Below are 15,186 nucleotides of genomic sequence, written 5' to 3' on the forward strand. Positions count from 1 at the left end.
GTAAAAACATCATTTTTCATCGTTGAGCTGTAAGGGAAGACCGAGATGAGATGAAAACATAAATGAAAAGATGGACAGACGACAGAGGAGGAGGAAAAAGAGCGGAGGAGCATGGTGCGCAGACTGTTGTTGGTTCATTTAGTGTTAAAACTGGTATCACTTTTGATAAAGATGCTATCTGGAACATTTAGGAAGACACAACTGACAAGGATGAATTTAGGACAACAGCTGTTCCTTATGCAACCTCTGCACGGTCACATCAAACACACATTCACATATGAGTCGGAGAAAAAGAGATGTGCACTTGGAGCGACAGACTGCAGGGGTCAGGGTTCTGCCTCGTGACATGACAGCTTCCTGTCGGCCTTCCCGGCGTTTCAACGTGCTGCACCTGCTTCACTCTGCGACCCAGAGGTCCAGTTGTGCTCATTCGGTTTCAGCATGAGTCTTTCTTTGAAGTTCGGAGGCTAAACCCAAAACCCTCGCTATCTGTTATGTGTGTTCGAGACTAAAACCACCAACTCAGCAGCTGTAGCAGCAGAAGAAGCTGCACACAACTGGTAGATACATCCACATCTGCTATAGTGATTTGGGACACTACCATTTTTATTGTGTGACACACTATATGTATCAAACTGCAATTTAGTGTACTTAAGGGGTTAGCATGATTGAAAACTGTTTCTGATGTCCAAAGGGGAATATTTTGCAGTCATTATGGGACTGTGACCCCGGCAGTATAAGTGATGCCCCGGTACTTCTGCTGCTGGTATATCACTGTCATCTTGGCTTTTATTTATCATCACTGTTTAAAAAACCTGCAGGCAAACACTGTTTGTAGCTGCGCCTTTTGGCCATCCCACAAACGTTCACAAATAACTGATACCCTCTCAGAAATACAGTATATAGAAAATGTTTTGGAACTAAGGGTTTCCAAATATCTAAGCCTGTCTACATATACTAGTGTATTCTTGTGTGTACACAATGGTCAAATTCATAGTTTATTAAGTCATCATTTTGAAATAAAAAAATAAGTAATCCAAAAGGTGCTTTAGATCATTAAATGTTATGTGCAGTGGGCGGGCTGCACAGTTGACCCAGCTGTCTAACAGGGAGGTGGGTGGTACTGTAGTTTCTGTGGAGCAGGCTGTCAGTCTGCAGGGGACACTAGGGACACACAAGGCCGCCTCAGTCCGTGGTCAGGTCTGTCAGTGTGGGTGGGAAGACTGGCAGGTCAGTCCTGATGAAATCTGTCCACACTCCAGGAACCAGGAGGCAATCCCCATGCGTGACATCAGTCTGTTGAGCCGTTGTTGCTGGTATATAGATGTTATGGTATGATGATATTAAAAACTAGGACGTACGCCAAAGGTCAACTGCAGCACTGTTTGCTGACACATTTCAAAATTTTGACACGGAGAGCTGGACCCTGGTTCATAATGAAGTCATCTTCTCAGTGTTTCTTCTGGGATTTTTAAGTTTTTAACAACCTGGGGAGGAAATTGTATTGTACAATCATGCACAAAATTTAGTTTTTTAAAGCCTGATTTCTGAGATTTAAATTGTCAAATCAGTATACAAGTTACTACAACTCAGAAAGAGCATGCATGGAGGAAACATCCAACCACAAAGCTCAAGATTCTGTTATATTCACAGAAAGATAAAGATAATGCTGTTGAGAAAACCATTTCACCAGCCCAAATTATGGGCCAATTTTGGATTAATTCTCCAACTGTGGCGAAGTGTTTTGTCCACATTCAAGATGAAGTGTTGTAAATTTGCTATAGCTTTGATTTGTGCCTTAGACCAGCTTAATCTCCATAACATTGCTCGAGGCTCATGGGAATGATAGCATTTAGCACCCTCTGTCATGCCAAGCTGGCCGTAATTCATATGATCATCAACGTAACATGAAGTAGTTTTTATGTTGAGTAACATTGAGTGGGGAAACTTTCTTTGGTATGTCAACATGTTCTTTAAGAGGAGGCTCTATGGACATCAATACTGTTTAAAATCCTGGCTGCGGCTGCACCATTTTTGTGAAGCATACTCTGGTTGTAATTATCTAAAAATCCCGGCTAGACCATGCCCACTCTCTTCGTGAAGAACTCTCTGTAATGTGAGGCATTTGAACTCCCTCCTGCTTTCCTGGTGCTTATCTGGCGTTCATCACAGATAAATCCAAACACAGAGGCACAGCCATGTGTCCGAGCGGCCCTGTCACTTGCAGTATTGCTCCTCCGTAGACACCTGAATGATTTATGGACTGAGGGAAGGTGTTCCTCTGGGCTGACTGGATCAAGACTGCTGCTACCCAGCCTCAAACAGCCCCCACACCTGACAAGATAAGCCTGGTCATATCCTGTCTTTGTGCTCCACAACCTCACCCTTAAGAACTCATAAGCAGAGCACCTGTGAGAGGAAGGAGACGAGAGAGAGAAAACATGTTTCAAAGGTTAAGGTGAGATCAAGGCAGCGAGCTTGGATGAAGGGAGTGGTCAAAGTGTGATGAACTAGAACTGCACTTCCTCAAAGTTCACAGCGGGCTCTACCAAAGCAGGAGGGAAGAGAGAACGTCTGTTATTAATAATATTGCAATAACAATCAAGGAACACAAGTCAGACAATCACCCTGGCTTTGAACGATGCCCCATATTTGCCAAACACATATGACAGCCATGTTGTAGCGAACTACAATTATTCCTTTAAAGGTCTAGTGTGTAGGATCTGGTGGCATCTAGTGGTGAGGTTGCAGGTTGCAACCAACTGAAACTTCTCCCGTGTGCCAAGCGTGGAGGAGAACTATGGTGGCCAACACAAAATCACAAAAACGCAAATGTCCTTGGTCTTATCTGTTCTGGGCTAGCAGGCTCTGTGAAGAGGACACACCCCTTATGTAGATATAAACAGCTAATTCTAAGGCAATGAAATCAAAATGATTGCTATTTTTAGGTGATTATACAACAACAACAACAACAAAATATTAATATTATATTCAATTTCTGCCAATAGATTGCCCAAAATGCTATTGTAATGTAATGTGCCGGAAGAGGGACATTTCACAATTTTCTTTTGCAATCCAATCAGCAGCACATTGAACTAACAGGTCAGGACTTATCAATACTCACTCCACTCCCTTCATCGTGAGGGACAAATGGACTGTTAAACACCTGTTTCTGATCTAGACGCCGGGAGAAGAATGAGTCGATAGGTCAGGTTAAAAGAGGGAAAAGGTTTAGAGGCAAAAGCTGTGTCAAGATGGGCAGACGATTGACAAATAGGCTGAGATAAAAATGCGGTTGAAGAACCTGTGATTTGCAAAGGGGAAGCTGAAGGCTGAGAGAGACAGATGAGTCAGGAAAGGTAGAATAAGGAATGGATTGTAGGTGAAAAAGTGAGTAGGGGGTCATGGAGGAAAAAGGCCAGAGGTTATCAGTCAACCACTAAGTGAACCATGATGTGTTGCAGCCCTTGAGATGAAATATACTGGCACTAACCCAAAGAGTTATCTTCAAGAGCAGAGGCACAAACCATCTGTGAACCTGATATCATATGACATGATATGTCTTTTTTCTGCCTCTACACTTTCTTGTCTTTGCTCTGTTTTTCTCTTCACGCACGCACACACACACACACACGCACGCACGCACGCACGCACGCACGCACACACACACACACACACACACACACGCCAGTATACTCCTGACAAGTGTTGATCTGCAGGCGTCCATCCCCATATCAGAGTACGGAGCACAATCAAAGGTGCAGACAGTTGTCCTGGTGTTACAACCACCTACAAGGTAATGCGCCTTTAAAGAGGATGTGTTGATCTACCGCCACATCGTTGTATGAATCACATGAAATGAAAGACAACATTATAAGGTTAGAATAAACCATATTTTATATTTTTATAATAACAGTTCTGCGTTTAAAATCAAACCTTCATTTAAAGCACTGAATCCTGGATAAAGAATGATATATTCCTGGAAAGTAGTAATATAGCAAAAGTAAAAGAGGATATCAGGTGAGTCTGTAGTATCCCAGCTACTGTACCTGCTTGTTGGACGTTAATGGGTTACATACAACACTTCTTGCTGCTCTCTATCTAACACGGACCAAATCACACCCTTCCCCTCACAGGTTGTAGGCTTAACACACCTGCAGTGAGCAGTGAGCCCATCTGGTGGTGGCTGCGGAGGGCAGGGCCCTCTTCTGAGAACACGCAAGAATGTGGAGGTCAAAGATGCAGTTGAGTTAGTTTGACCCCTGCGTTAATGAATGCCCTGCAGCCAAGTGTGGAAAGTAACTTTTTGCTCCTGCATCTTATTTCCTTCATCTACATTTTCTGTCTTTTCGCTTCCGCGTGTGATATCTGGGATCAGACACACGTCTGCACTGTTCCCGGGTAGTAGTGTGAAGTGATACAGCGGTTCACAGCAAGGAGTGCAGTGGAGATAAGACATTTCCCCTTGAATTTAAACCTCACAGCTGTTTCAATGTGAGAATTTGAAGCTGCTTCCTTAGCTACAGTATCATATACACAAATCTGTTTAAATCTCTCTGTGGGACTTCTGGCTTCCTTTTTTCTTCCTGAACATGCCAATAATTCCATTGTAGGCTGAAGAAAAACAATTATATGAAATGCTCTCTTTGCAAAAAGGAGAAAATTGTTGATGCAAAAGAAAAGTCATGTGACAGTTGTGCTGTTTGCTTTGTTTATTAGAGGTATATTGTCAAACATTTTACAAGCTGTTGCTTAACATTAGAGAGAAAAATGCAACACGGAAAAACATTTACTAAGCTCAGCAGAGAACACTTTTAAAGCCCCTGTTTGAAAGGCACTAAAGTCCCAGTTTTAATGTCGGTCCTGCTTTTTTTTCTTGACACATGCAGACACAACTAGCAAAGACACCTGTTGTTACACACTTCAGTAGCTACAATACAAAAAGCTTTCAATTGACTTGTTAGTTGAGCTTTTAAAGGCAACACCACTTATGTCTGCTATCATGTGTAGGACACCAAAATGTGTGAAATGATAAGGTGGGACGTTTAAGTAACACAGACTGTTGATTCAATACACTGAACATTTGTACTGATGTAAAGCTACCATAAATTACTTCATGTGGACGGCAGGCTTTCTTATTTCGTTTGCTGTATGCTCTGCTGAGTGCAGGTATCTTAAATATTTTCAAGATTAAATACACCATATTGCTGCTACTTAAATACATAATGTGTCTTTTAAGTTAGAATCGCCATTCAGTGGAATTATGTAAAATCACAAGACAACCATCACTTGGATTTTCTTCATGTCTGCAAAATAAATGTACATAAAAAAATCTCTTTTTTAAATAATAGTGATAGTAGTACATTCAAACAATAGCATAATAGTTCCTCAGCATTATTGTTGTGGTTTTAAATAGCTTGTGATGTAGAGGCGCTTGTAAGGGGACAGTCTGTCATTATATGAACATTCTTATTACAGATGCACCCTACTTCTTGGTTCAAATACTGCAGAAACATCACTGTCACACAAAGTTTAGAAGCCGTACTAGTGCCATCGTCGTATTGCTAATGCTGTTGATCATCGGATCATCAGGAAGTCAATGAGGAAGTTACAGGATTCTGCTCCAGAGCTTAATTTGTGTGTCCACTGCTAAACACATGTGCATGTGCCTGTGAGACAGTCGTCTGAGATGATTGGCAAACACTGGGATATAGAATAGACGCCATCTGATATTTAAGCGCTGGCTTCTCGTGAGAGAACAAGTAGCCTGTCGGTTGATGGTGTAAACAGCTGCATCATTGCTAAATGGTAAAACGTGAAAAGTAATTCCTGGCAGTATATCTGTGTTGACCATATTTCTGCTTCCTCTGCCTTATTGTCGAATCATTTAACCTGTTGTGTGGCAGATTATGTCCGTTCACTATTTGTCTTTGTCAATCTATGTCTGACTTATTTTTCTTGCTCCTCATAATTCATATTTAGCTGCTATATCCATTCCCTTATCTCCCTCCTCTCCCCTCAGTCTTCTTGCGCTGTTACATTTGTCTCTATCAGTCTCCATGTCTGTTTGCAGTTAACTGGCGTCTCTTCTTCCCACCATCTGCCTTTTTCAAGCTTCTGTCTTTCTCCTATTCCCTCGATGTTGCTCCATCCACGTCTGCCTTTCTCTGGGTGAGTTCTCCAGTCCACTACCGGCAGCCGCAGCCTTCCACCACCATGTCCTGGTAATTCTTCAGCACCACTCGGTCTTGAGGGTCCAGGTAGAGCAGGGCGATGGGGCTGAGGGAGGTGGGGACGCAGCAGGCCCGGGGCACTGCTCCATTCACAGAGTTTACCAGAGTTTGCACCATGGCGTGGCTGGAGGAGTTCATGTGGTCGGCCAGAGGAAAGCGACACTCTCCCAGGCAGAAGAAGGCGTCGTAGCCGCTGGGTGCAATGATCCACTTGTGCCAGCCCACATCGTTGAAATCTACATATAGAGGATGGCGGCGACATCTGTTACGAGAAAGGCGCTTCAGTTTTGCAGCACGACCACCATTTCTTTTCACCCTTCCCCCATCGCTCCAACTGACCCCTCCTTTAACACCCCCCCAGCCCGGAACCGTATACGCCGTTTTTTTGTCCCTGCCCGAGGCTTGGTCTCTATTGCGGCCCTTGCTGCTGCTCCTGGTCCTGTCTTTTGTCCCTTTTCTCCCTCTCATCCTCTGGCCTCCATTGGGGGTCCTCCTGCCATGTTTGACCAAGGGCTCTCCACGGCCGTCATGACTATAAGCCACCAAGAGGGGTCTCTCCTGGGCCCAGCTATGCTCGTCCTGACCCACAGACCTGCATACTCTCAGGTGTCCTTGTTTGTGTCTCTCTGCCTCCTCCTCAGCTGCGGTAGGGAAGAGGCTCTGGTCAGGGATCACTGTGGTGCTGTTTTCAATTCTGACCTCCAGGAGGAAGCCCAGACTGCCAGTCCCAGCCAGGGCCTTCTGGAGGAGCTCTGCATTTAGGCTAAAAGCCTCCCAGAAACCACTTGCTTTATGGCTGTGGAGGCCGGTGGTGAGTAACCTTGTCTCCAGCAGGGTGGGCTCAGGGTCCTCATGGTGCTCAGTGAGGTATAGGTTTAGTCTGTGGACCCCAGGACCGAGTGAGGCTCTGTCACTGCGGAGGAGCCGAAGCTCAGCGGAGAGCACCCTCTCATCCTGAGGGATGGAGGAAACATTGAAGGAGATGTGCACCGTCTTACGATCCACTGCTAAAGGACTGTCTCCAAGGGGCTCTAAGAGAAAGAGGAAGAGAGACGAGGGGATATGGGAGTTTAGTGTGGTTTAAAAGGTGTTATTTACACTCAACAAGACACAAACAGCAGTCAATTAGTCAGATTTGTCATTTGCCAGATATTTCTTGAATAATTTCAATAGCAGAATTGCCAAATGATCTACTAATATTAGCAAATAAGTTACGTTACTGTGCATATTCCTAATAAAGTTGTTTTCAAACAAATTAAACTAAGAAAAGATATGTGTGAACTTGGAGGTGACTGGCAGGGCAATAGGTGGGGGATCGGCGGGGGTCCAACAGCAAATGTTTGCCCTCGGACTCCCAAACAGGTTAATCCGGCCGTGATCAGAACTGCAGAGCAAAGTCCAGAACAAACTTCCCCTCAGTGTTTCTAAGTATGCGCTCGCACATGTTTTTAAAGAAGACTTCAGGATTGTAAACAACCCATCTTATCTAAGCGCGCACAGATGGATACTTGGTGAGTCACAACAAACATCTGTCATTAATAGGATATATATAGTTCATCTGTGGTTAATAAAGAAGGAACAGCTTCCTTGAAACAAAAGTTCAAAGGCCAAACAATAACGTTTCAAATACTTTTATTTTATTGCAGTTAAATAGGTTGAGAGCATCATGATGTACCAGTGAGCTTACCATTGTGGTGAAAGCTGCGTACGGTGTTGGCCTGCTGGATGTGCTGGCTGGGGAAGATAAACGAGGGGTCCTCCACTAGATGGTACTGCTGCTGGTGGAAGCGGTAAAGATTAAGGAGGTACCCGGGCACCGGCACTCCAGGCCGAGGGTCGGGCTGCGACTGCAGGCCCAGCCGGCTCAGGAGGAGATTCTGGATGGTCCGAGCCAGACTGGGCTCCAGGAGGAGGGAACCAGCTGGTGGGGGCGACAAGGAGGAAGGCACGGGGGACACCCTGCCATGGTCGATCTTGCTGGTGTCTCCACCCTGGCGACCAGACGAGGCTTGAGGTAGCAGCAGGACCATGAGGAGCAGCAGGTTAGCAGGGAACATGGTGGACCTGGAGGGAGACAGGAAGGTGAGGATAAATGATGGGAGGACAGGTGTGATGGAGAAAACAAGAGAGGAAGTAGTTAATAAAAGACAAAAGAGGAGCAATCTTCAACATCAACAGACAAACTTATGAAGGCAGGTTATGCAACGTTTCTGATCCTCTTTAAATTTAGATGCTTAGAATTTTTGTGTTAGAGCACAATATGAAATTTGAAAAAGAGATAGCTCCTCTGAGATCCTCCTGGACTCTGTATATCATGCTTATGTCTTCCCCTTCCTGGACACACTAGTTTCTCATCAGTCTTCAGCCTTCATGTGGCATATGTTCAAGATATTTACTGTCCACAAATCCATATGAAGTTGTTTGCTTCTTACTCCTGTCGGTAGAAACAGTGCCACTTTGTTTTTTCTCTGTTAATTTATAGCGCGCTTCATACCCCCAGGGGCCATATATCTCCTAGGACACCTACGCATGAGTAATTAAACAGTCTCTGTAATTGCTGTGTGTTTATGTGTGAAAGAGATCACAGTGCTGTGAATGAAAGACATCGATCGTGAATCATGAATCAACGGCTGTGGACTTTAGTGAAGTGTAATGGCGTTGTAGAGGCCATCACGATGACGGATATTTTCTCCTCCTTTCATTTTCAAATCGCTGGAGAATATTCATTCAAACATTCGGTAGATCTCTATAATGATGCGTGAGTGATGAAGATTGAAAGCTTTTCGTAAAGTTGAGGTAGGCAGTATATTTTGGTGTAACTGACATATTTTTGATTCAGGTGGTCTGAGAGAAAAGTAGACTTCTGCACTTCCTCTTGGCTTTGTTTTCAGGCTTTAGAAAATGTAGTCCGTGATCACAGGCCGGGCCAATCACAGAGACAAGGTGTTCCTGTTGACTGTTCTACAAATACAGATGCGCATGCACGTCCCTTCGGTGAGAGCCTGATTCAATGGCGAAATACCCTGGAGAAAAAGTTGCAGGAAAAGTTGCTCTTCCTCCATTGGTAATAACTGCCTACACTGCAAAGCAAACTAAAACAGGAAAACGGACTTATCAAAAAGAGAGTCTGGAATAGTTTAGCCTTTTGTGTGAGTGGTGAGCTCAGAGCTGCTGTGCATTCATGATGGCTACGGTGAGCAGAAGGCCAAACTATTCGCAACATCTTCTCTCCATCTCTGAAACACTTTGTCGATATTGTAGCTATCTAGAGCCTCAAATCACATCATGTCATCTCAAAGTTCCTGACAGGACCACATGTTTGCAAAAAGAAAACAGGACAGTACTTCTCATGGTCAATTGCTGCTATAACGGCATCACAATCACAATCACGATTGGGATGATGTATGAAATGAACCATTAGTACTTGTACAGGTTACTGTATAAAGCGATCAGGAGGAAGTTTGAAATGAATGGTAATTTTATGAATTGCATGCTCGTCTGGTGGGAGGGGCTTAGGACAGAAAGGGGAGAGAGGAGGGCTGTATTTTCCAATTCTGGGATTTTCTTTTCAGAAAACTGCAGACTTATAAAAAAATGAAGAAATGTTATCATGGAATCTTTGCCCAATGACTCCAACAATATCATATCATTCAGATGCAGTTGTTGTCTAATATTGATCCTTGTATATGAATACCTGTTTTAAATCCTGCATTTTGAATTTGGGTGCTTTTGTTTAGTTTTGTTCAACTACCGTATGTTCAAAAGTCTTACATTCAAGCACTCACTGCTAATTGCCCTTCAAATTTTCAATCAATTAAAAAAAAAAGCTCAAATATACAAGGTTTGAAATTCTATTGGTTATCTAAATAAAACAAAAAAACTTTTACGGGTTCTTCCAAGGACAGTATTATTTGCACATATGCAGAAGTGTCTTTTGTGCTTTTTTGAGCGGTAGTGTTATGAATTCCCGTCACAAAGATGATCTCCCCTTCTTCCCACATTCACCTGCATCATTCACTTGCTATTCTTTATTACTGAAGCAGAATTCTGAGCAAAACCCCACAGATGGCACAACAGCGCTCCTTTAAGCTAAACTTGACTGTGTTGAGAGATTAAAGCCTCTTTCAGCTGACTCAACTCAAGTGATCAGCTTATCTCTCCCTCCATGACTATTCTCAGTGCGGGAACCGGACCACAGACAGGGGATCATGTAATTACCACTACGACCTGGCTAACACCCAGCACATCTGTAGTGCAGGTGTTAATAATAACTGAGCCAGTAATTAGAAACCAGCAAGTTTAACGGCCCTCTTGACCTGAAGAGGTCGAGCTGAGGAGTAAAAGGGTCAGAGCAAAGGAGTCAGAGACAAGACAATCGAAACTAAAAACGAACAGAAGTGCGACAAAATAGAAGTAGAAGAGAAGTGAATCAGGAACCCATTGTCGCCGTGGTTGACTGAAGTATAAATTATATTTTTCAAAAGAAAAGTGCACCTATCACTTACTAAAAGAAGAACTCTAAGCTTGTCCGAGCTCTCACATATCTTTCTCCTCTATCTCCATATCTCGTCTCTCTGAGGGACAGAGAATTGATTAAGCCCTCTACAGCGAGATAACAGAGGCATTTATGGCTGAGCGAACACATAATGACACTGTAATGACCACTAATCTTACCACACTGTCATGAAAAGGGTTAAAAGGAGTTCGGAGGTGTGAAGGTGTGTACATTTTTTATGCATTGTGTGTTGCTCATGTGGTACGTGGTTCAAAGGGCAGGCCTGGGAAAGTAAGCCACCTCCAAGCGTGGGATTGTTGCTGGCTATCCATTAAACTCTCGCAGCCCCACCCAGGGCTGTTTCACCTGAGGCAACGACGCAGAGGACAATTACAGATTACACACCATGCTGGACAGCCTCTCCCATACTCTTTGGAGGCTTGTAAAGCAGATTAAGGACAACAACACCATCTCTCTCCTGTACTTTCCTCACAAAGTACAAAACCACCCAGGTGACTCTGCAGGTTCAAAGGTTCAGTCGTCACACAACAGGGTGTGTCACGACCTGCGCTAGGCAGAGAAACACGGAAAGGGGAGGAAGAGGTTTGCGAGCGGAGACAAGCTTGCCCTACATCGCTTTGACATACATACTCTGTTCTCCCTGAGTGTCTGTGTTATGACTGGTTCTGTCCAGTTCAAACGGTACATAGATGATCCAGTCCTGATTTAGCATCTTTATGTGTTGTGTACATCCTGATGTCGTCTCATTCCAGTTAGCCGTAAAAACTGACATTTTTACGATAACATTCCCCCAGTTCCTGCTTTCATATCTGGCTATCCCTGCCTCACTGTTCACATTTTATTATTTTTCTCTCTGGCAGGAATGTGGACTAATCAAATATTCTTGGGGATAAAGGAGGACGGCTGTATGATTAATGGGTCCAATGATAAGGTGAGATGAAGGGTTAGGGCCTCAGCCGCAGCGTTTGTGCATCGTCTGTCTGTGTGTGCATGCATGCAGCTCAGCCTATTAGACATATTAGACCTGACCTCCCGAGCCGACAGTGGCGTGACCCTGGTGCACAACGGATGAGAATCGTCGCCGGCCTGCCCCGTGTCTTTCTGAACTCTCTGATTAAAACCTCTGCCCTCTGACGTCCGTTTCTAACTCCTGCTTTTGTCATGTTTCTATCTCACTGCCTCTCTTTTTATCATTTCAAACCCTGCTCCCTTTCCCCTTCCTCCTTCCATTTTGCATTCCTTGAACTTTGTCCTTTTGCTTTATGCTGTCATACAACACTTGACTGCTTTTCTATTTCCCTCTTCCTCTCATGATTCATCCATCAATTTCCCTCTCTGCCATATTTCTCTTGTTCTTTCTTGTTAACAATATCTGTTTTTGTGCTTCTCTGCATCACCTTCCCATTCCCTATCTCCCTTTCTCCGTCTCTCCTTTTCTTCCTCTCCCATTAATGTTGCTCTTTTTTTCCCTATGTCTTAAATGAATGGTGTTTTTGCGGAAGAGTGCGGCAGACTGTTGCCGGGCCAGAGGGCCGGAGTGTCACCGCAGCCGGCTGATTTATCCACCGCCGCTGTCTTCATGTTACGCTTGGTCCCTCAACTTTCCCTTCCTGTTGTTCTTCCCGTGTTTCTTTTCCCAAATTCCTCCTCTCATTCTTCCTGATCCCCCCCCTCCCCTGCTAGCTCTCATTTTTCTATGCTGCCGTCTCATTCTTTCAGAACACGATACGTGCAGCGTTTATGCCACAGGTTTGATTTTCTCTCTCTGAGCATACTCAAACACTCCAAAATATTTAATGTTGGACAGCCTCATGAGACCAAATGTGATGTGCGGTGTACAGTACACACCTGAGAACACTTCTGAGGATACATCTGTATTCACTGCTGCTCTTTTTCCACTTGCAACTGTGCCATACATATATAAACTGAGCATGCACGCCATAGTCTGTATAATTTACTGTGAGGTTATAACTGCACAATACTCCGCATGGTTAACCAGTCATTAATGCACGACTTTGAGCTGGGGAGTTAATATATAATGGGGGCGGGGTGAAAAATGTCCAAAACAGTTCTCAGGCGAAACAGATGAAATCATTCGAACAATATTCCAGGTCGGCTGCTGTGTGGTTTTATTGGACATTATAGAACGCTCTTTAATTCATCCCAGCTGGACCGATTAGCTGGCTAATGACCCAGACGTCAAACACACACATGCAGACACACACATGTTAAGAGCAGTATATAGAGGGTTTAAACACATGCTAAGTGCCAGGCAGAGTGAGCACGAACACGTAAGCAGAAAACACACGCCAAGACATGGAACTGTGGTGGAGCTGGGTTGTAAATATGTGAGAGCGGTTGGAAATAGATTTAAACGCACACACACACACACACACACACACACACACACACACACACACACACACACACACACACACACACACACACACACACACACACACACACATGTTCGGTTTAGTGGAGTAGGCCCGGTGTTTCCCGTCTTCTTTATCATAATTGACTGATCAGGAACCACATACACAGACTTTGTTTTAGTCTCATATGCGTGAGCTTGAACAGAGCATCAACAGGTTGCCATGTATTTACAACTTTCATCCTCTTGCTTTTTTATTTCCTCAGTATCTCCTCTTTCGTCTCAGCCCGGGATGCCCGGAGGTCTCAGTGTCACAAGTGCATTGTGGTTAACAGGAGGCCCCCGCTGAGGCGCAACACTGCACAAGCATCAATGGAAACACTGACATATCTAACCCGTGACTGCTGAAAGCTCAGAGACTGCTCTCATCGTGTGTCTGACAGTTAAGCCATGGTGAAATACAGAACAAAAACACACCTCTGCTTTTCCCATTAAAGCTGCTGAGCTTTAACACTGAGGGCCAATTCATACTGTGTATGTTGCAGCGGTGGTGAGTTACGTTATGCTCTTTGAACTCATAATGGGCGCATTATTCTTGGACAAGTTGCTCACCGGACAAGATTTTGATTGAGCCACACTGTGCCAGCGGAGTATGCATGTGCATGAGTGTGTGTGTGTGTGTGTTGTTCCCCAGAGTGACTAATGGTTTCAGCAGCACAGTTCCTGTGGCCTGTGGCTTGACAGACAGACAGATGTGTGTGTGTGTGCGTGTGTGAAAGGGATGTAGTACTCACGTCCAGGTGTAGTGGGATGTATGCAGAGTCCATGGTTTATCCTTGAGCTCCAGTGTTACGATCCCTCGGCTCTCGCTCCCGCTCCTTTGGACAGATTGGACAAAGTGGACTATTTACCTCTTGTCGCTTTTCTTTTTACCTCTCTCAAGGTAACCAGTGTCTGTCTCTTCTATGTCTCCTATGTAAACGGGCTGTAGGTACTGCTGCTCTCTCCATGTTTTTCTCCCCTCTCTGCTCCCTCGCTCAGCTTCTCATCCTGTTGTCAGATAAGCAAACTCTTAAAAACATCCACCGGCTTCCCCTCTGCCTGCCTGACCTACGCAAGTGGGCAACTCCCTTTCTCTGTTGCCTGCACTGGTTGTTTAAAACACACTGGTGTCGGCGCTGTGCATGTGGAAGCTGCAGGAATACAATGAGTTGTGTCTGTCTGTACTGTATCACCGGCAACAACTCCCTCTAGTTCCTAAACCGCCTTACTATGTCTCTCTCCGTTTCACTCCCTTCTGTTCCTCCCTTTTGTATCTCCTCCCCTTTTCCTCTCTCTCTCTCTCCCCCCCACACACTCACTCACACACACACACACACACACACACACACTTCTTTTTGCTTTTTTTCTACGCTATACAAAGTGCCCAGCTGGTAAACTCAGTTTAACTGTAATTGACTTGCCTGGCCAGTAAGATCCTCCTAGATAGTGATGTCACTAAGACCTGCCCCAATAGATTTACTGTACTGCTGTTATCTTCTCTCTCTCTCACTCACTCACTCACTCACTCACAAGCAAACAAGCATGAGTACAAACATTAATGGACATTCTCACACACACATGATCGGGCTAAAGTCAAACCAAACACAACAAAACAGACAAGGATGTGCTCACATGCACGCACACTTTTACACGCACACAAACACACAAGCATACGACCTTTTCCAGATAACCCCAAGGTCGGCACACAGAAGCAAACTGATTATTTTCCACACTTCCTCCTTCAACAAACTCACCTGCTGCTTTTCGTTGGCACCATTTTACGTTTCGTCCAACACGAGGCCCCATGACAGTGAATAAAAGCACACAGATTCAGTTACAAGAAAAAGGTATGAATGGATGACTCATAACAGCTGCCATGAAGTCACCTCAGTTGAGTTTTGTGATTGGATGGAAGTAAACGTTGAGGTAAAAAAAAAGAAAAGCTATACTTCTCCACTACGGGTTGAGGCAAGGTGCATCTGTCCTTTCGGCACAGAGCGGGTGGCAGGGTGAATTTGTAT

The 15,186-nt window shown here is 44.5% G+C and overlaps 1 protein-coding gene across 1 annotated transcript; it reads right to left on the bottom strand.

The window, feature by feature from the left end:
- Positions 1–6,038: 6,038 nt before the first annotated feature.
- Positions 6,039–14,942, bottom strand: bmp16 (bone morphogenetic protein 16; the record flags this gene model as incomplete). The annotated part of the gene is made up of 4 exons (XM_079165881.1): positions 6,039–7,264; positions 7,921–8,297; positions 13,918–14,001; positions 14,920–14,942. The coding sequence occupies 4 exons, from the start codon at positions 14,940–14,942 to the stop codon at positions 6,189–6,191; spliced, it is 1,560 nt and encodes a 519-aa protein (XP_079022007.1). The 3' UTR covers positions 6,039–6,188.
- Between the last annotated feature and the right edge of the window lie 244 nt (positions 14,943–15,186).

Source organism: Pholis gunnellus (assembly GCF_910591455.1).
Source record: "Pholis gunnellus genome assembly, chromosome: 9".
Taxonomy (NCBI): Eukaryota; Metazoa; Chordata; class Actinopteri; order Perciformes; family Pholidae; genus Pholis; species Pholis gunnellus.